Source organism: Drosophila arizonae, chromosome 5, assembly GCF_054131065.1.
Source record: "Drosophila arizonae isolate 15081-1271.41 chromosome 5, UAZ_ARI_1.0, whole genome shotgun sequence".
In the NCBI taxonomy this organism is placed as follows: domain Eukaryota; kingdom Metazoa; phylum Arthropoda; class Insecta; order Diptera; family Drosophilidae; genus Drosophila; species Drosophila arizonae.
Window position 1 is genome coordinate 4,277,297 of NC_142925.1, and position 20,355 is coordinate 4,297,651.

At 39.7% G+C, this 20,355-nt stretch overlaps 1 protein-coding gene across 3 annotated transcripts in view; it reads right to left on the minus strand.

Moving 5' to 3' along the window:
* Mid1 (calcium-permeable channel component Mid1) overlaps positions 1-20,355 on the minus strand; it is a 58,855-nt gene that overhangs the window by 26,444 nt on the left and 12,056 nt on the right. For all 3 annotated transcript variants that reach the window (XM_089470983.1, XM_089470982.1, XM_018011817.2), the window contains one exon: positions 2,704-3,522. In XM_089470983.1, coding sequence (XP_089327109.1) covers positions 2,704-3,522 — 819 coding nt within the window. The remainder of the gene's footprint in view (positions 1-2,703; positions 3,523-20,355) is intronic.

The window sequence follows — 20,355 nt, forward strand, 5'->3', positions numbered from 1 at the left end:
AATATGTAGCATTTATATATAAAATAGTTGCTGTTTTATATTCAGATTATTTTCTGCAGTCGCACAGTAAATAAAATTCCTACAGCTCAACTTATATAAACGACGTAAGAAGAAAAAAAAGAAGAAAAAAACTTTGCAGAGCCTCGCAAGCTTCGTGTCATGTGAGAGCCAGCGCTGAATAGCGTAAGAGCGACCGAACGAGCACGAGCGCGTGGGAGAGAGCGCCAGTGAGAGAGCGCGCCAAGCAGCTGACAAGTTGCGCTCACATTGTTGGCGCGCTCTTTGACTCTGGCGCTCTCTCACTCTCTTTGCATCACCTGATTTGCACAGCCGACGCGTTTCGAACTAGAAACATGTTAAGGCTGCGGCTGCTGTTAGGCTGTATGAGTGTCTGTGTGTGTGTGTGCGTGTCTTTTGGGGGTGGGTCTACAACCGCTGGCTGTTAGTTTGCCTGCTGCTGCTGCTGTTATTGCTGTTGTTGTTGCTGTTGGCGCTGCTGTTGTGCAGGCATTTAAATGTGTGCCAGCCGCACACACACACACGCATACACGCACACAAATTTAAATTTAAATTACGCATACGCCCGGCTGTGTGTGTGTGTGCAGCTGCTGTTGCTGCTTAGCAGCTGCCTCAAGTTTTTCTTAATCAGCAGCGCAATTCACATGCTTGCAACGTGCTTTTGCCACACACACACACACACATGCACACACACGCACACGCATACACAGACACAGAGGCCATTCACGAGATTTTACTTCATTTTTCTTTTTTTTCTCATACTTTATTTTTCTTTTTTTGCCCCCTTGGCAAAGCTTTTCCTTTTGCCCCTGCTGCCCAGCTTTGTGTGTGTGCTTGTGTGTGTGTGTGCGGCGCTCATTAGCGGTCGCATTGTCGCAACACCTTCTCCACCTCGCTTGACATGCTTGCCACCTAGCTTTGCTTTTTGCCCGTTGTCAGCTGCCAGTTGCCAGTTGCCAGTTGGTCAGCTTAGCTCTGTGTTGCCAGTTGTTTAAAGGCTTGCAACAAATAATTGCCAATTATGCGCACACATATACACACACATAGATACAGAGAAAGAGTGGAAGAGGGAGGCAAGAGAGTCATCAAATATGCAGTCAAATGTTTGCACAGACACTGAAAAATGTGGCACAGTTCGCCAGTTGGCGACCTCTAAGTGCCACAAATTAACCGCAACGCGTTGCTTCTTCGCTCCTCTCTCCGTCTATCTCTCTCACTCTCTCTAGCAACACTGATAATTACGAGCAGAAATATTAAACCCGGGCAGGGCGTGGGGTTCCTTTGGACGACTGCTGCGCGCGGATTTTGTGAAGTGGGCAGCTCTTGGGGCAAGGCCCGTTCCCATCTCCCACCTCCCTTCCGTCCGTCCAACCGACTTCAATAATTAATGAGCAGCTAAAAATGTCACGCAGTTGCGTCCCTCTGCAGGATTTAGCCATAGCCGAGAGTTTACACACTGCAACAGCAGCAGGAGCAACAGCAGCAATCGTTGCCTTAAGCTTGTTAAATACCCATGGCTAAATCACATTACTTTATAGCCAGGCTACACTGTACTGCAAGCTGTTATGTAAGCTCTCAAAAATGTTGTGAGCTCTTGCCTAATGAAACTCTAATTGAAGCTAAATTCTGCTCAAGTATTCATTAGATATATAGATTATTATTATGGTTCCACATTTTGGGGCAGGGTATTTGATAGTCGTATATTTTGTTAGTCAGCAAATAGATTTCCCAGTTTTCATTTGTCTTGCAGGGCTGTGGCTGGCGGGCTTTGGGGGCTTGGCATATTTTGGGGTTAACGGGCTGAATTTAAATGCGAGTTATGTTGTGTCCTGTTGATGTCCTGTTGCCGTTGTTGTCCTGTGGCAAGGGTTGCCAACCCATTGCACAGTATTTAATTAAAACATGATGTAATGCGAGCGCGTGTCCCGCGACAATCCGGTGAGAAATGCACAGAGATAAAGACAGAGACAGGCAGAGAGACAGACAGAAGAGTAGCTGGAAGCCATTTAATAGAATTTGTGACAACACTTTCTATTCATTGAGGAAGTGAAGCAGTGGGGAGTGGGGAGTGGGGAGAGTAAGACGAGCAAGACGCTAGCGAATTTTGAAACACTTTTTGGAAACTTTATCTGCTTTAACTGTCATTCTCATGATGCAAATCAGCGGAAGGCAGAACAGGGAGTAGCTGAAGCAGTGGAAACTCAATTGAACTCTGAACTCATTGTCAAATATTTTGAATATTACAAGGGCTTTACGAGCAGGCAAGGACTTAAGAACGAACATTCTGCCTGTACTCTTAACGATTTACAGAAGATAAGACAGAGAATGATAACAGAATAGAATATAGAATATAGTAGAATAGGCTATACGTAACCTAACCAGTCTATATAAAATCCATTCTCATATTAAGCGCATAGAATCTTCATTCCATGTACAGATGATTTCGCAATAAATCGATTTACTGCAAGAAAAATAGCTCAGCTACTCTCTAAAATTTATACAATGCATATAGAAATGGATCATGATAAAAATGGAAGTAGGAGAGGATATAGCAAGACCCAACAAGTCGATAATCACCTTATATTATATTACAATCGATATATTATATTACTTATCGATAACCGATAAAGCTCTACAACTCTGGCTATCTGTATAGCACTATTGTAATACTTGTTACGCACTCACCTTGCAGTCATCGCACTGATTGACCAGGGAATACACCTGCCGGCAGTCGAAGCGAAACAGAATCTCGGCCAGCTCGCAGGTGATGCGATTGGCCAGCGCATCCACGTCGAGCAGATCGCTCAGCAATCGAATGCACTCGTCCCGATCCGAGAGCGTCACATTTAGAGCCAATGTGTGAAGAGCACTGAACACGCTACGTTCACAGCAATGGCGCAGTCGAAGGGTGCGCAGGCGGGCGAGCAGCTGACCAGGTGAGCGCAGGCCGCACAGATGCTGTGGACTCGTCTCGGCTGCATCGCCCAGGTAATCAAGGCACTGTTGTTGTTGCTGTTGTTGTTGTTGTTGTTGTTGTTGGTGTTCGTTGACGCTGAGTTGTTCGTGTGTCTGAAGTTGGCTATAGAGCAATGTGGACTGATCCCCATCCAGTCTAATCGCCTCATCCTCAATGTTGCTGCTGGGCGTGCTGCTCGCCTCCTGCTCCTGCTCCTGCTCCACATCATCCAACTCCTGCTCGGTTGTGGTTGTTGTTGCTGCCGCCTCCGTTGGGCCACTGTCAACAACAACAACATTCTCATCCCATTGCCTATCGCGTCGCACTCGAGACATGGCCTTTAAGTTATTGTTGTTGTTGTTGCTGTTGCTGTTGCGATTATGCGTCGTCTTATAGTTAATCGTATTTGCATTTATGAAATACTTGAGTTTATTATTATCGATGCTGCTTTCCATTGGCTGCTGTTCGGCACAGGAACGCGGACAGATTGGCGGACCAGGTCCCTCATCAACCCAGGCCATGGGCAGTGTGCCAGCCGAGCACTGACCCTGAAGAGGAAGAAGCAGAAAGCGAAGAATTTTATATTAATCAAATGCCAAAGTATATTAAATTTATATATACATATATTGGCTGCAGTCGAATAGCTAACAGTGGAATATATAATTTATTAATACAACAAAATATATAATTAATAAAAGAAATAAGGGGACTTTAGTCTGGGCAGACATATGTCTAGATAATGTCTGTTGTCCTGATGGTTCCTAATACGCCTCATTAGACAGATAAATACATTTTCATAAATTCGTTATTCCATTTCAGACATCTCAACTAGACCAGCCATATTTCTTATATACGAAATATCAAACAGAAATATTAACTAAATATATTTAAAAAATTTCTTTTATTTTTTGATAATTACTCATAATATTTTTAAATATTTATTTATCCTAAAATCCACTTCTGCATTTCTTTTCAAATGAATATAAAATATTAATATTCCGTAGCAAATATAGTAATGTAGTACAATATAATATCTATTCAACTCAAATTCAATATTTATTCCAAAATAATATTCATATTTCCATTCCCAAGACTAGCCCCAACAAGTTAAAAATTAATCAGCTGCTAAGATCTAGCTGAATACTTAGAAAATGTTTAGAAATCGGTTTTAATCTCTCTCCGAAGATGTTGAACTTCTCCAAAAAGTTGATGCGAAACTATTTGAGCTCTTAAATAATTCAATTCTCAAATAGAAACAAGCTAGCCAAGTTGATGCCGCTTAAACTTCGTGTCAAAGCAAAGCTTGCAACAAAGTTTGCATTGTGTGAGATTTTTTTTGGGGTAGAAAATTAATTTTGAAACATTTCAAGCGCTCAACACATGATGAAATATTAAATAATAAAATATACATACATATAAATGCATATGTATATGTTTAATGCGCATATGAAATAAATGGCAGGCGATTAAGCTGGCAATTAGAACAGAGATTAAACTGATTAAACAGCTGAGCAGAAAGAGAGAGGGAGAGAGAGGGATAGACAGAGGCAAAGTGGAAGAAAAATTAAGTTTTAAATGCATTTATTTAAATAGAAATGTTTTGTATTATCGCAAAATTAAACAATGCACATAGAAAGAGACTTAGAACGAGAGAGAGAGAGAGAGAGAGAGAGTCATAGAGAGAGGGGCAGATATGGAATGGGGCGGGTATGAGCTGCAAGGCAACGGGGTAGAAAAACAAAAAGTACTCTGGTATATTGAAAAAGTTTTATGCAGCTACGAACAGCAACAACAACAATAACAACAACACACGCACTGAGGGAAAGTCATAAAATAAAACAACAACAAGCTGTGTAGAGTAGCGCAAGTAAAATAGAAGCCAAACAACGAAACGAGCAACAGCAACAGCAACAACAATAGCAACAACAACAACAACAACAGCAATGGCAATGAGTGCATAAAGAGCTGATGTTTTTCGTTATTAAAATGACCGCACTTCGTTGGAATTTTTTTCTCGCTCGCCGTCTCCTGCCACATGCCGCTCAAGCAGTGGCAGCAACAACAGCAACAACAACTACAACAACAACAAGCGGGAATAATCGTAGCACAGTTTATGGCGTCGCCTGTATCAATGCGCAGCCAATGCGACTGTTGGCCAAAACCGAAACCGTTTATAGCCTTCACATGTGCGGCCCATTAAAATTAAAGGCCGCGTCATATAAATAAATTCTAAAAAAGATTAAAATAAATAACAAATAAAAGAATAAAATCAACGAAAATCGCAGCAAATGAAATTAGAGATGAAGAAGCGAAATCGAGGTAAATTCAAGCTGAAAATATATAAATAATATATAAATAAGCAAGAAAATATATAAATAAGTGTATGCGTGCAATGGAACTAAATGCTAGATCAAAAGAACTAGTTCCAAGTGAAAGCCTTGCCTTGACTAAGCCATAGATAAGTATGGGAAAGAGAAAGAATTGGTTATTGCTGAACCAGCAGGAGATCGACGTCGAAAAATTGAAAACTATATAAAGTTGAACTAGAACTAGAAGCTCCAGAAACGTGAATAGTAGAGTAGAATATATAACAGAACTAATAAGTGTTCTGGGAAGAAATAAATAGAAATAAACGCTAAAAATTAAATGTAAAATTTATATGCATTAAAAGAAAAAAATGAACTAGTTCATAATGAGAATAAACTAAATTTTAAGAAGAGCTGAAGAGCTTACATTAGAAAATCAATCAATTACAGAACTTATAAACTAACTAACTAAACTAAACTGAACTAAATTTAAAAAGAGCTAGATAACAAAAAAAAAAAAAATAAATAAATAAATTAAGGTATAGCCTCAAATATGTATAAATGAAATGCAGAAAAACTTATTATTTTTATTTTTTTTTTTTTTTTTAGTTTATTGTTAACGATGATAATAAAACTAAAATTTCAGCTCAAAAATAGCATAAACTGCCTAAAAAACTTAGGATCTAGATCACAAATCCGTCACAATCTTCTATTTAAAATACACCCTTAAAAGCTAGCCCATTGGAGAGGAAATAATGCCAAAGCAGAAGCTCTTCGAGAACTAGAACTTAACATATGGCGAAATTAAAGCCCCTGTTAAACAAGAACTAGAACCAGTTTGTTCATAGTCATATGAGAACATGAGACACAAAGGCACACATAAGGAATCAAAAACCTATCAGAGAAATGGAAAGAAACTGAAATAGAAAGCAAATAGCAAAATACAAACCAGAAGCATATTAGTAACAAATACCAAAAAAAAAAAGAAATGCTGGGAACAAATAGAGTAAAGGACAATGTGCAAATTGCATTATGGGGAACATTAATATTGCATGTCACACTGCAACAGGATTGTGAGCGTGTGTGTGTGTGTGTGGGAAGGAAAAAGTGAGACAGAGAAAGAGAAAGAGCGAAAGCGAGAGAAAGAAATGTGCAGCAATCAACGACGCATAAAAACTCAATTGCCTGAGCCCAGAGACCTGTTTTATCCCTCGACAATAACAATATGTTGGCAAAAGTCTACAGTATAGTTTACTCCATATACCTATATATAGAATATACACATATATAATGTGTGTGTGTGTGTGTGTGTGTGTGTGCAATTCAGGTTAGAGACGAATACAAATGCGAAATGAAAAAATCAGACAATGAATAATAGCACACAGCACTCAATAGTGAAAAGCGGATTCAAAGACTAACAGATGCGCCTTAAGAGAAAGACAAAGCCGATCGAGTATAGGGATGTATAATACTTATGCTCAAATAATATGTTAGAGAAAATGAAGACGTTAGAGATAAGTTCTACGAGAAGAAAATCAAATAAGAGATGTTTTCATTTTAAAGGAAACCATTTTGAATGATCTTTAGCGATCTATGTTGAACTGACTGGCACTACATATTGGGATAGGGGCTACAATCTAGTCAACATAGATCGCTAAAGCTCATTTAAAATGCTCTCAGTAAAAGTGAGGTGAACTTATTTGGCATTTATATATTACAGAAACTTTTTGAAATATAAAATTTAATAAATCTCTGAATTTAATAAATCTTATATGAGTCTTTCAATTGGATTCAGCTTGTATTCCATATGTCTGCTATATGAAATATCGCCCTTCTATTTTTTGACAGTAAGCACATACCAGAACCTTAACTTTCACAGAATAACAAAGGGTTTAGGGTATGAACAATTACCGAAAAAAAATCAACTTGATTTTTGAAATTTGCCCTGTAATTTGAGAGCAAGTCAGGAAGGGATTTTCAGTTCCTTCTGGATATCTATAACTCGAAATATTCACTAGAAATAACATTATATTTATATGAACAGCCCTTAAACAACATTCAAGGCCGGAAGGCTCATCCATCGAACCCCAACAAACCCCAGGCGCAACCACCTAAAAATTCAATTTAAAGTACAACAAAAATTTTCTATTCTCAATTTCTCCAAACATATATTTTATAAAATTTAGACCCGCTATGTTTGGCCAAATTTAATACAGGGTATACAGCACACACACACTCGCATACTCGGACAGAGACAGAGACAGGGAAGCACGTGTACACGGCGCCATTGTTGATTTAATGGCAGACCAGCTGCGGCCCAGTGCACAACAATGCGACCCACTCGCTCGCCTGTTCAGGGTTTGTTTTTTTTTTTTTTTTTTTTTTTTTTTTTTTGCTTTTTGTTGTTGTTGTAGGGCTGGAGGTGGGGGTGGGGGTTAGCAGCTTAAACGAACACAATACAAGAAGACAGCAACAAGATAAATTCTTGAATGCGCAACAGCGAAATAAGAAATTACAGAATGAACTGACATTACAATTTGTAAAAAGGGTGTGCAGCCACCACCCACACACCCACACACCCACCCCTCAGGTCCAGCCCATAATCCAAAGCGCCAGCCACAACCCCCAGCCCAGGTCCAGCCCTAAGCCACCCCTTTGACCTGCTCTTTGGCAGCGCTGGGCGCTGATTAGTTCGCGATGGCTGTTCAAACAGTTTTGAAAATGCAAAGTTTTTGTTAAAACTTTGATGAGGTTTTCTTCTTTTTTCTCCCTTCATTCTCTCTCTCTCTCTCTTTTTGTTGTGTGTTGAAAAGTTTTCACCCGCTGCAGGTTTAAAGAGGAAATGGGATTTTTGCTAGCCAAATGAACTTCGAACTGGCCAACACTTAATTATGCTGAATTGTTGTGCAGCTTTCCACCTGCAGGCCAAATGCTAAGCAAAATTCTTCATAAATTAATAACTTGTAATTATTAAAGTCGACGCCAGAGCCGATCAGCTCTCGAGTCCAGTAAGAGTCGAGTAAATTAAAAATTAAGCAAATTAACTAATGCGAGCTGACGAGCTAAAACCTAACTTGACTGTCTCGCCTCCTGCTCCTCCTCCTGCTCCTGCTCCCTGTCTGTGTCGCTCAGCTTCATCAACACGCTTGTCCAGGACATTTTTGGTGCTGGGTCAAGTGCGGCCAGCGGCAATGCGAGCCCAGCTGCCAGCTCATTGTCTGAGCGCAGGCTTATTAGACAGCTCTGTGCAGCGAATTGTGCAACGGGCAGAGCCAACCAGCGCCGGTTGCAGACAAAGGCCTCGGCGCCCCCCACAAAGCACATTTAACTAGCTGAGTGTCAATCAAAAAGAGACAGAGAGAGGGGGAGAGAGAGAGAGACAGATGCTTTGCTCTGCTATTAGACCTAATGCATACACTCTATTATGCGAGGGCTTTGTCTAAGGCCCAATTTCTATACCTTTGCCAGTGAAATGATGAAGAGCTGAGAGCCTAAAAGGTTGATCTACACGGTGTCTGTCCATATGTCTAATTGTCATTCATTCCATATATGTATTTATATGTATAAATTTACCATGTGTAGTAGATAGATACAACAATTAAAACCATATATTAATTATTGTTTTTTAAATATGTATAATAAATAATATATTGGGTTCTATATCTATAAATCTGCCTATTCATGTCTACATCTATACATATCTATCTATCTACATCTGTATATCTGTATATCTAGAGAATAGATATTCAATAACTATTATTATCATTAAAGTCTATCTATCTATGAATCTATATACCCATTTAAATATTTATCCTTATCTGAGCTCCAGCCTCTTTCTCTGTTGATATCTATCCATGTATGAATAGTAAGATCTACCAATCTAAGCATCTATATTTACATCTATATACATATTTATCTGCTTATCAATATATGGAATACTCTACCTAATCTTGTCTGTCAATTAATTTGTCCCTTAACGAATATATATTTCAGATCTATATATACACTAATTTATTCGTCTATCTACCATTAATGGTATTGCCATTTAATATTGGAGTGATAACAAAAAATCATCAAACATACATATATATAATATCAATGAATATAATCTAGGAATAGATTTTCTATATTCCTACTATCCAACTGTATATGGAAAAAATACTAGAATACTTGGAGTATTACAAATATATAGATTGTAGAATGATTAGATTTACATTAATTGATTATAGTCTACATAGCTATAGACAGATAGATGGGCATAACATTTCTCTATGCCTTTCTCTGTCTCTCCTGCTTCCAATCTCCTGCCTCACTTACACTTATCATCACAGTTCTCTATCTTCTATATAACCATACATATCTTCTGTATATGCATATTTTTTATACATATTGATTATATTTACGTAACCTAATCTCCCCTATGCTCATTCTCTCTCTCTCTCTCTCTCCAAGTGACTATCAGTAACCTACCACAGTCAAGTCCCAGCGACTAGTATCTCCCGCCTGGCTGCCTGCCAGCCAGAATTATGCAATAGCACGAGCACAAAGTGGACGGCAAGAATCTGTAAGAGTACAGCTAATGCGGGCACAGCTGCCTGCTGGAGCAGAAGAGTATTAATCTGCGGCATTTCAAGCATAAGTTTTCCCTTTGCTTTGCACTTTGCTGTTTGATCTGGATGCGGGGGCTGGGCAGGAGGCGAGGGCAACTTCTTGTTGTTGCAGCAATAAGTGCTTAAGCTTGCCTGTCAGTCACACAGCTAGCGAGATGTCGAATGGCAAAGAGACAAACCAAGACAGAGAGAGAGAGAGGGAGAGAGAGCGATAGGCAAACGAATGCTGAGCCTATCTATCTATCTATCTGTCCACAGAAAATACACATGAATGTTTTAGCTTTTGGCCACGTGACTGACTGGGGCAGGAGTCTTTGTTGCAGCTGTTGCAATTTCAATTATCCACAGGTACGATGATGAATATTTCATGCCAAACATTTTCGAATTTCATTTCACTCTAGCTTGCTCTGCCCCTCTCTCTCTCCCTCTCGCTCAGTTTGCCTCTACGTCGCTTTTTTCCTTTTTGCTCGAACGGCTCAACGGGTCGCATGAGTAATGTGGCATGCGGCATGTGGCATGTGGCATGTTGGATTTTCAATTGTTGCTCTTGCCAACAGTGTGCAACTGACAAAGCTGGCAAGTGACAAGCATCAACGGACATTAGCATAATTGTCTCTAAATGTTTGCCGTTTGCCGCTTGCCGTTTGCGCCCAACCAGAAGAGTTTTTCTCTGCGCTGCAAAATGCATTTGCAATTGCATGGGACGAGTTGCAGCCGCAGCCGCAGCCGCAGTCGCAGCATCTGCATCAAATTATGTTAATTTATGTTAGCTGCCGCTTATGAAGGTACAAATGTAAAGCTGGCATTGCGAATCGTTGGGTTTACATGAGGCAAGTCGCTCATAGTTTGAGTATTATTTTTGTTATTCCAATTTTTATTAGAATTCTCAATTAGTTTGAGCTGGCAGGAGCATAAGGTCATAGGGAAATGGTTAACTAGATTCACTTATCTGTGTAAGCTCCTAAAAAGAAATTGTCGACCAGCTTAGGCAACTAGTTTAACTATCCAGCACAGAGATCATAACACATAACCTTAAACTAGTTCATGAAAGAATCTCTATATCATCATATGGCAAACATTTCTCTGTTTTCAGCAATTTTTGTTAAATTTCAGTTAATTTACAGCTGCTGCCAGAGTGTGCGCAAATATTTGGCAAAACAATTAAAATGTGCTAAAAAGAAGGCAGAGCGAGAGCGGTGGAGGCAGGCGGGCAGGCAGAGCGAGAGAGGGAGAGAGCCAAGCGAATAAAAACAGGAAAAAACGCTATCCAAAACATGGACTGGGGCAGCGCTGTCAGAGGCCAAAGAGGAAGCGACCAAAAGTGCACTTGAGCTAAACACCAACAGCAGCAACACCAACAGCAGCAACAACAACAACAACACCAGCAACAACAACAACAACAACTACTACGGCAACGGAACCGACAACACTTTAAATGTTACAGCTTAACCTCGACAGGCAATTCAAACAATGCACACACACACACACACACACACACACACACACAGCTCTATATGCATGCATGCGTGTGTATGTGTGTGTCAAATTTCAACGCTTGTCAACAATGGTGCAAGAAAAATGCAAGTGCAAAGCAACAACAAAAACAACAGCAACAGCCGCAACAACAACAATCACAACAACAACAATAGCAGCAACAACAACAACAACAACAGCAGCAGCAGCCATGTCAACAACAGCAGCGAGAAATATGTCGCAAGCAGCACTCAAATTTCCAAATGCAATGCCAGCGAGTGTGCAAATGTATGTGTGTGTGTGTGTGTGTGTGTGTGTTTGCCTGGCAAAAGCGTAAAAAAGTGACAGCCAACACACACACACACACATACATAGACACACTCGCAGCCACAAGGGAGACAAACTGGCATAGCGAACCGCGCTTGGATTCTGTATTCGACTGTGGAAGGGGCACGAACTTTGCATAAGGCCTGCGTTTAATTGTTTGTCACTTGACGGGCCGCGATATGCACAGGCAACACCCACACTCACACGCACACGCACACACCCATACGCATACACAGTTACATACACTGCAATCGCAACAACAGCAAAATGTTCACCTTGATTTTGTTGCACGCCGCCGCTTGCTTTTGTTGTCAAATTCATAAACATGGCCCATGTCTTGTTAAACCTCTTGTTCCCTCTGTAGACGGTACATGCCTCTTTCTATCTCGCTCTATCTCTGTTAGTACCCCTCTCTGTCTATGACTGTCCCCAAGCTTCCATCTGCTGCTTTTCTATGTCTGTGCCTATGCCTGCCTTTATACCTCTCTCTCTCTGTCTCTCTCTCTCTCTCTCTCTCTCTCTATCTGTCTGTCTGCCTGTCTCTCTCCCTCTCTCTATCTATCTGCCTCTCCCCGTCTTTCTCTTTATCTCTCTCCGTCACCCTCCTCTTTCCCTATTTCTCTAATTCTGCTATACACCCCTCTCTCTATCCGTTTCCAAATCTTCCCCCATACCTCCCCCGCATCTACCTTCCACCTCTCACTCCCTCCATTCCTACTTAGCCTCACTTTTGTTTAGTTTCCATGTTACGCGGTAATTTTCAGCTGCCAATTCGCGTTGCATTTAGCTGCAGCTGCTTTCATAGAGATAAACAACAGCAACAACAACTATAACAATCACAACTACAACTACAACGATAACAATTTGTTATGCAACAAAATGTCTGTTGAATTTTAATGACATTAGCTGCAAGTGCCACGAATTAGGCGTACTCATAAAATCTCTTTGATATTTTAAATATTCACTAAGCAAAATGGATTTCATTTTGCATAATTAATAATCATATAAAATAGAATAAAAATTACAATATTATTTAAATATGCTTCAGCTTATGTTTTGGAAATGCTAATGGAAATCCATGATGATAATTCCACATATATTTCTAATTGAAAATCTAAGCTAATTAGAAATGTATGATTAAAAGCAGTTGAATTCCCAAGCTTGAAGGATAGAACTCACTTTTAAGAGAACTATGAGAAATATGTATACATGCAGAAAAACGGCTTAGTAGCTTTAAGTCCAACTATCCCTAACTAAAGGAACTAGCATTCAGAACATATTTATTATGAATGCACATTACAGTTCTAGACTTTTTAAGCACTTTAAAGCCTAAGGCTTATTCTGTTAAGTTAAAGCTGCTAATATAACATAACTATGTTAGACTAAAAGTATGTTAACAAACCCATATTTACTTTGAAAGCAAATTAAAGCAGAGAATCTATTGAATCAAAAGCTCTTTATCTGAGCTTATATTCAGCCTTATTTTCTATCCAACTCCCTCTAGCTTAATCTGCTAAATTTATGCCATATAATATAAGTTATAAGTTACTTTAACTACAGCTGACTTAAAGCACATTAAATTGCAGTAACAAAACTCTTTATCTCTGTTTAAATTCAACTCTTCCATCTCTCATCTGCTCTCTCTCTCCCTCTCTCTGTCACACGCCAACAACCGACTCACTTGCACTTTATCACTCATAAATTAATTCAAATTACAGCTGCCACGGGTCGCGTGTTAGTTTCAGCTCGTGTCATTGGGCATTTTACAACACTGGTAAGCGCTATTATGCTGTCTGGCAGCGCGAATCACCTCTGTGTTGCCTCCACCTCTCGCCACTGCTCTCTGCTCTGTTCTGCTCTGTTCTGTTTGTGCCGTCAAATTAGCGTGCGTTAAGGACAAATCACGAAACGTTACGAAACGCCTGGCCCGGACAATTACCGAGCTGCATGCATAATTCAGCGAGTGCTCCCAAAGGTGTTGTAAAAACCACCAAATGGGACAAATCATTTCAATGTTTACGCCACACGCACAGCACCTGATGTAATTGTCGAATGTGCCAAGCGACGACGGCAATGAATGGAAGAAGAAGCAGAAGTCAAAATGAAAAAAAATAAATAAATAAATAAATAAATTTATAAATTTGTCATTCACTAAACGGAATATTTTGGAAAGGAATCTGAGAACTCTAAAGTTGGAATATGAAATAAATGAAAAATTGATGGAAAGAACCAAGAGAAAGAGAAAGAGAAATGAGAGAGAAAGAGAGAGTGAAAAACAACAACAAGAGATAGGTAAACAGAAGAGAGAACAGAAAAAGGACAAATATATATATAGAGAGAAAGAGATAGACAGGTGGATATGAAAGAAAAAGAAGATAGTGAGATTAGATTTTTTTTTAGCGAAATTATAAAAATTATTTATAGATTAACACTACCAGTGAGAATAGAATGTTTTCTATATAAATTAAATCTTCAGATAAAATATAAAGTATTTAATGTTTTACAACACTGGCCTATGTAGAAGTATATATGCCTGCTCTTTTTTCTCATCAATATAGAATAGGAAATCAAAGTGAAGGAATCCGACACTTATTACACACTCCAGATATATCAATATCATAAATGGAACAATTTTATGCTCACAGTACTTCTACCGTACTCTAAACTGGAAAGCTGGAAATAGTGAGACTGAGTGGGAAAGGGAAGGGGGTTGACAGCGGGAGCTTATGTGTTTTCAGCTTTTAGTACACAAATCCCATAGAACAAGCTCCACACTTGACAAAACTTGATATCAAGCGGAAAGTTGAACTATAACCAAACAATTTTATGCAACGCTACACAACACTGGTCGCGCGGCGAGGGCGGGTGAGCGAGAGGGCGACACAGCTAGAGTGGTCGCATATGTTTCCATTGTTATGCCCAAACACGAGCCCAGAGCTAAAGCAATAATGCAGCGTTTATGTTATAGAGCCGTCTCTCTATCAAAGGCAATCCATCAAAAATATGCATAAAGCGAAATGTTTTTTCATTATGGCAGAAGGTGGGCGGGGCAAGGAGGTAGGGAGTTGCGTAGAGCTGGGCTGAGTGGCATATTTGAGGGGGAGGCGCATTATTTTAATCATATTTAAACAGCGCGTGTATTTATCATTCATTATTTATGCATATATCAATCTATATGGTCGTAAGCTCCCCATTAACGGGCAAACAACAAATGCCAAACGAGAAGCCGCGCCCCAAAAATATCGAAGCATGGAATTTAGGCAATGCCTCGCAGAGAGTGCGACTGTGTGTGTGTGAGTGTGAGTGTGAGTGGGTGGGTGGGTGGCTGTGTATCCGTGTAGACACCGCGTGTGGGCGTGCCATGTGGCAATGCGCACCTGTCCATCAACGTGAATGATACTCCATCGCATTTGTTTGTTCAGCTCATGGGCAGCAAATTGAAAGGCTCGCTTGGACAGCTCCTGACAATAACAACAGCAGCAACAACAACAACAGCCTGTACGAATAATAACAATAACACAATAATAATAATAATAAAAGCAATTTTATCAACATTAATTTGTCAAACATTTACCGGCAGGCAGTGCCGTCTCCTCGCCTTTGCATATGCACGAGTCTATTTGTAGGTCTGCCTAATGACAGCACACACACACACACACACACAATGGCATTCATTTTATGAAATGAGTTGTAAACAGTTGTGGACAGCCATGCGGTTCACGTGTAAAGCAAGTCCCGTTATTATTTTAGACAGCGATGGCGATAGCGGCGATAGCAACACCGTCTCGTGGCCATGTTTCAAGCGCAATTTACGCACTCGTCACTCATCACTCGTTTGATTTGATTAAGTGAAGGCCTAAGAAATCGAGGATTTGCTTTATTCACGCATTAGCCTGCCACTTGCTTAAATTTACACTCTATCGATTGCAAGCCTGTAAACCAGGTTACTCGTTACTTGGCACTTACTCGTTGCTAGCGCCCTCTCTTTGCTTGCCTATTACTCTACACTAGCTTTGCTTTCATTAGTCCTCTCCTTTACTGTGAACTGTTTACCCTTAGTCCATACTTTAATTAACACTGTGGCTCAATGGATCCTTCTCAGTCACTAGTCATGCTCGAATAGCACTTAATATCACTTTACTCTTCCGTTTTATCTGATTTCACTTACTTGTCGTGCCTTAGTGCTTCCGACTCCGTCCATCTCTCTCCTTCACGTCCATCTCAATCCTTCATTACTCACTTCTTACTCCGTCTCTCTCTCGGTTCCTCTATCTACCCGTCATTATCCCTGTACTCGTGTGACTCCACTCGTCAACTCAGCGTTACTCACATCGGAATCTCTCCTTCAACTCTCTCTCTCTCTCTCTCTCTCTTTCACTCTACACATCTTTATTACTTTACATGACCTTTTCCACTTATAACTCTCTAATCGCGACTCAGTTCTCCCTCTACTCATCTCACACTCTCTCTCCCTCTCTCTTCAATCTACTCGTTATTCACTTCTCGTCACTTTTTTCGTACTCGTCACGCTGTCTACTCTTCATTCTCTATCTCTTCAGCCTTCACTCTCCGCTCTATACCCACACGCTTCCCTACTGTTCCTCTTCTATTCCTTAACCCTCGTTCAACCTATCGCTTTCTTCTTTTCAGGTCCAACAAATCGTGACCAGATTCCATTTACTATGCTACCCATTCGTAATTCGTCGCTCATCGCTCGCAACTCGCTGCAATTCCCCATTTGTTCTACTTTTTTTTTTGGTTTTTTTATCTTCCGTTAAACTCGTAATGAAATTCTTCAACTGAATTTCATTTGCAACTTTTCAACAATGCTCATTGAATAATTTACGCTCAGCGCAGAGGCCACATACACAGAGAGAGAGGGAGAAAGTGAGTGGGAGGGGGGAGAAAGAGAAAACGAAAGGCAACCCAACGGCAAACGAATGTGGCTTTAGTTCCAGCTCCGCCTACAGTAAAGCTTGGGAAATGTGGGCAAAGCAGAGTGAATGGCGCTGCACTTAAGCTGGTCCCACGGCAATTTACGTGCCGAGCTGCTGCTCCTGCTACTGCTGCTGCTCCTGCTCCTGCTGTTACTCCTGCAAGCCAAAGCAAAGCTAGACTACGCCCACGCATATAATTGCATTAACTGCTATGGCTGGGCGTTCAACAAATGGGCATGGCTAGAGCCATATTGGACCTCGGCTCGCAGCTCTGTTTAATGCAATTGTTTAGCGTGCACTCTTTGCGGCACAATCGGAGATGTCTTAATCAATGCATGCAATACACATGCCACAAATGGTGGCAAACAATCAGCCAAATGCCATTTGCATCCAAGCCAAGCAAAGTTGACTCTGGCTAAGGCCCAAGCAAATTGTCGGTAATTAACGGCACTGAACCGCAGCAAAAGTTCGAACAGACACAAAGGCAGAGACCAGGAGAGAGATAGACAGAACGAGAGAGCGAAGGCAGATAATTCCTGGCGACACGACACGTTGCAAAGCGCCTACTAATCCCAGCTAATTAGGCTGCAAACTAATTGAACTTCGTGTAGCTAATGTGCAGACGGTTTATGCGGATATTCAAGTGGAAGAGTGCGAAACTTGTACAAAATGAAACTCTGCAGCGCCGGGCTAATTAATAACTCCTGTTCACAGGCGATTATTCATTATGGTTTATCCATTATAATTGATTTATATCAGGCTTAAAGTTTCTTCAACCACTTTCATTAGAGTTCACATGCTTTCGAAAACTTTCACGCAAGTTTTTTCCTGATTTTTTTGTAGTGAACGACGAAAGCCATTTAGAGAAGAGAACTGAATTAGTTGTAATAGAAAACTTCAATTTACAGCAAATTATGCATTAGTCATTGTTATTTATTAATACTCTAGCAGCATAATAGTTCTCGAAATGTTCTGAGTTCGAAGTTACAACTTAACAAATTATTGTTCATTTAGTATTGTTTATTAATGTTCATTTAACATTATTTATTTTTGATCAGTTATTATTCATCATGTAGCAGTTTTCCTTTAATTTATCAAGTGTTATTCATTGCTCATTACTCATTACTCATTACTCATTGCTCATTACTCATTACTCATTACTCATTACTCATTACTCATTGCTCATTACTCATTACTCATTACTTATTACTCATTATTACTTATTACTCATTTCTTATTTCTCATTACTCATTACTCATTACTCATTGCTCATTACTCATTACTCATTACTTATTACTCATTACTCATTACTCATTACTCATTACTCATTACTCATTACTCATTATTCATTACTCTATATCATATAATCAATTTGCAGATTTCGATCATATACACATTTTACGTTTTCAGACACATTTTAAAGAGGTGCCTGAAGCAACTTTCTTTTAGAGCCAAATTCATTTATTTTAAATCTAATTGATTTATATTCTAAACTAATTTTTCAGACTCCATCACAGCCCAAAAGTTGCATTGTAATTTATGCAAATATTCAAGAGATAAAACTCGAAATATTTTGACCAATAAATAACATGCAATTTACATAGTTTATGCATTATGCATCATTTGCTCTGCCATTATAATTGAGTTATGTTGGAAAATGACTTTGTAGACTTTATTGAGTCGAGTTTTCATTTCATTTAAATTTGAACAAAGTCTTTGCAAGACAATTTGATCAAATTTGTGGTTCAATTTCATGCTCTCTCTTTCTCTCTCTCTCTCTCTCTCTCTCTCTCTCTCTCTCTCTCGCTCCCTATAATTCTCTCTGTTTGTATATTTCATATTTGTTGCACAATTTAATTTCATGTTAATCAATGTTGCACAAGCACAAATAAATTGTCTCCATCGGCAACGCATTGACAGCCCGTTGGATGTGCCTATGAATTTCTTATGGCCCAAAACGCCCGACTACCGCCAAGGCACTTTACTTTATTTCATGGCAAGAGCACAACGGAAATGCCAATAACTGTATGTATGTGTGTGTGTGTGTTCCTGCTGTAGTCCTGCTGCTGTGAGACACAACTGGCTAGCGGCAGCGGCGCATTCAATCTGTATTATTGCTGCCTGTCCAAAATCTCCCCGGCGGCCACAAGTTTCAACGATTTCAACCAGAAGTAAATCTTGTCCAGCTTGAGCTGCTCCTCCTGCTGTTGCTGCTGCTCCTGCTGCTGCTGCTGCTGCTGCTTCTGCTTCGTCAAAAACAGAACGGAAACTTATGACAGCATTCGCATTCAACTGCAATTTGGCTTGTCTGTCTGCCATTTGGTATTTTGCTATTGAGCTGCATCTCACTCACTCCCACACTCATTCTCTCTTTCTCACTCTCTCTCTACCTCTCTGTGTGTTGGCAGTGAAAATGATGTAATCATATTGCACATGACAGTAGTTGCTGCTCTTGCTGTTGCTCCTGCTGCTGTTGCTGCTGCTGCCTCTGTTGCTGTTGCATTTGCCACTTGCCACTTGCCACTGTGCTGTGTGCGTTTTGCCTGCTTAAAAAATAATTGATTTTGTGTGCACATCCTTGACACAAATAAACACTCTACACACACACACACACACGCATACGACTCGCACTGGAAGCTCTATAAAATCTGAATTAAATGCTACGAAGCAACGGCTTTTAATTGAATTTCAAAAAACCGTTTTCAACAAATGACCAATGCAATACATATATACATACATATATATTTATATGTATATGAAAAAAATATATATGTATATATACATATATCATGCATCTATAATAATATATAAAGCCACTCGATGTTGTTTGCCATTTGTTGAAAAGTTTTTTTCTTCCCTCTAGTTTCTAGTTGGCCGCATTTGGCTTCCTTTGCCAACGTGAAAGCCGGAGCAGACGTGCTTAGACGACTGCATAATGCTCGTTCGCAAAATCGAAAAATGTAAGTAAATATATTATCAAAGTTGCCTATATATAGATTTGGGGTCTATCTAGAATGAATTACAATTGTCACAAAATGAGAATTATAAAAATAAAATATCAATATATAGAAATATATAAAATCTATAGTATATTATTTTCTCAGAAGTGGCTAATCCAGAGATATTTGTAGATATTGAAATTCAATTATTTCATTTCAATAAAATTATTACGGTATTAAAATTCTCATACTTTTTAAGAAGAGGAATTGAAGGCAATAGAGTTTACATGCAGAAGTAAAAAACCCAAAATGGACCCATACAGAAACCTTTAATATTTCAGCTAGAAGTGGGTATACCAGGCTATAAATGCCAAACATTTAAAGTACCAAAGGACGTAACACAATACCCAAAATGAATCGGATTTACAAAAACAAAAACAAAAGAGAAGAAAAAATGTCATGTTAAACGAATATACTCTCCTTTCACTTTCCAGCCGAGCAGAAAAAGAACAAAAAACAAATCTATAGCAATAATAGAGGGGCCATAACGCACAAGCGAGGCAAACCGAAAAAAGGACACGCAGCCGAGAGGGAGGAGGGAGCTGAGGCTGTAGAAGATGTTTGCCTGAAAACTGAAAACTGTAAACTGAAACTGAGGCCCACTTGACAGGCACTCATGACATGCGCCAAGTTGCATATGCATATGTATATGTGTGTAGCAGTAAAAAGCAGGAGCATGTGCACCTACCACTTGACAACAGAGCAACAGAAGGAGAAGGCGACACATAG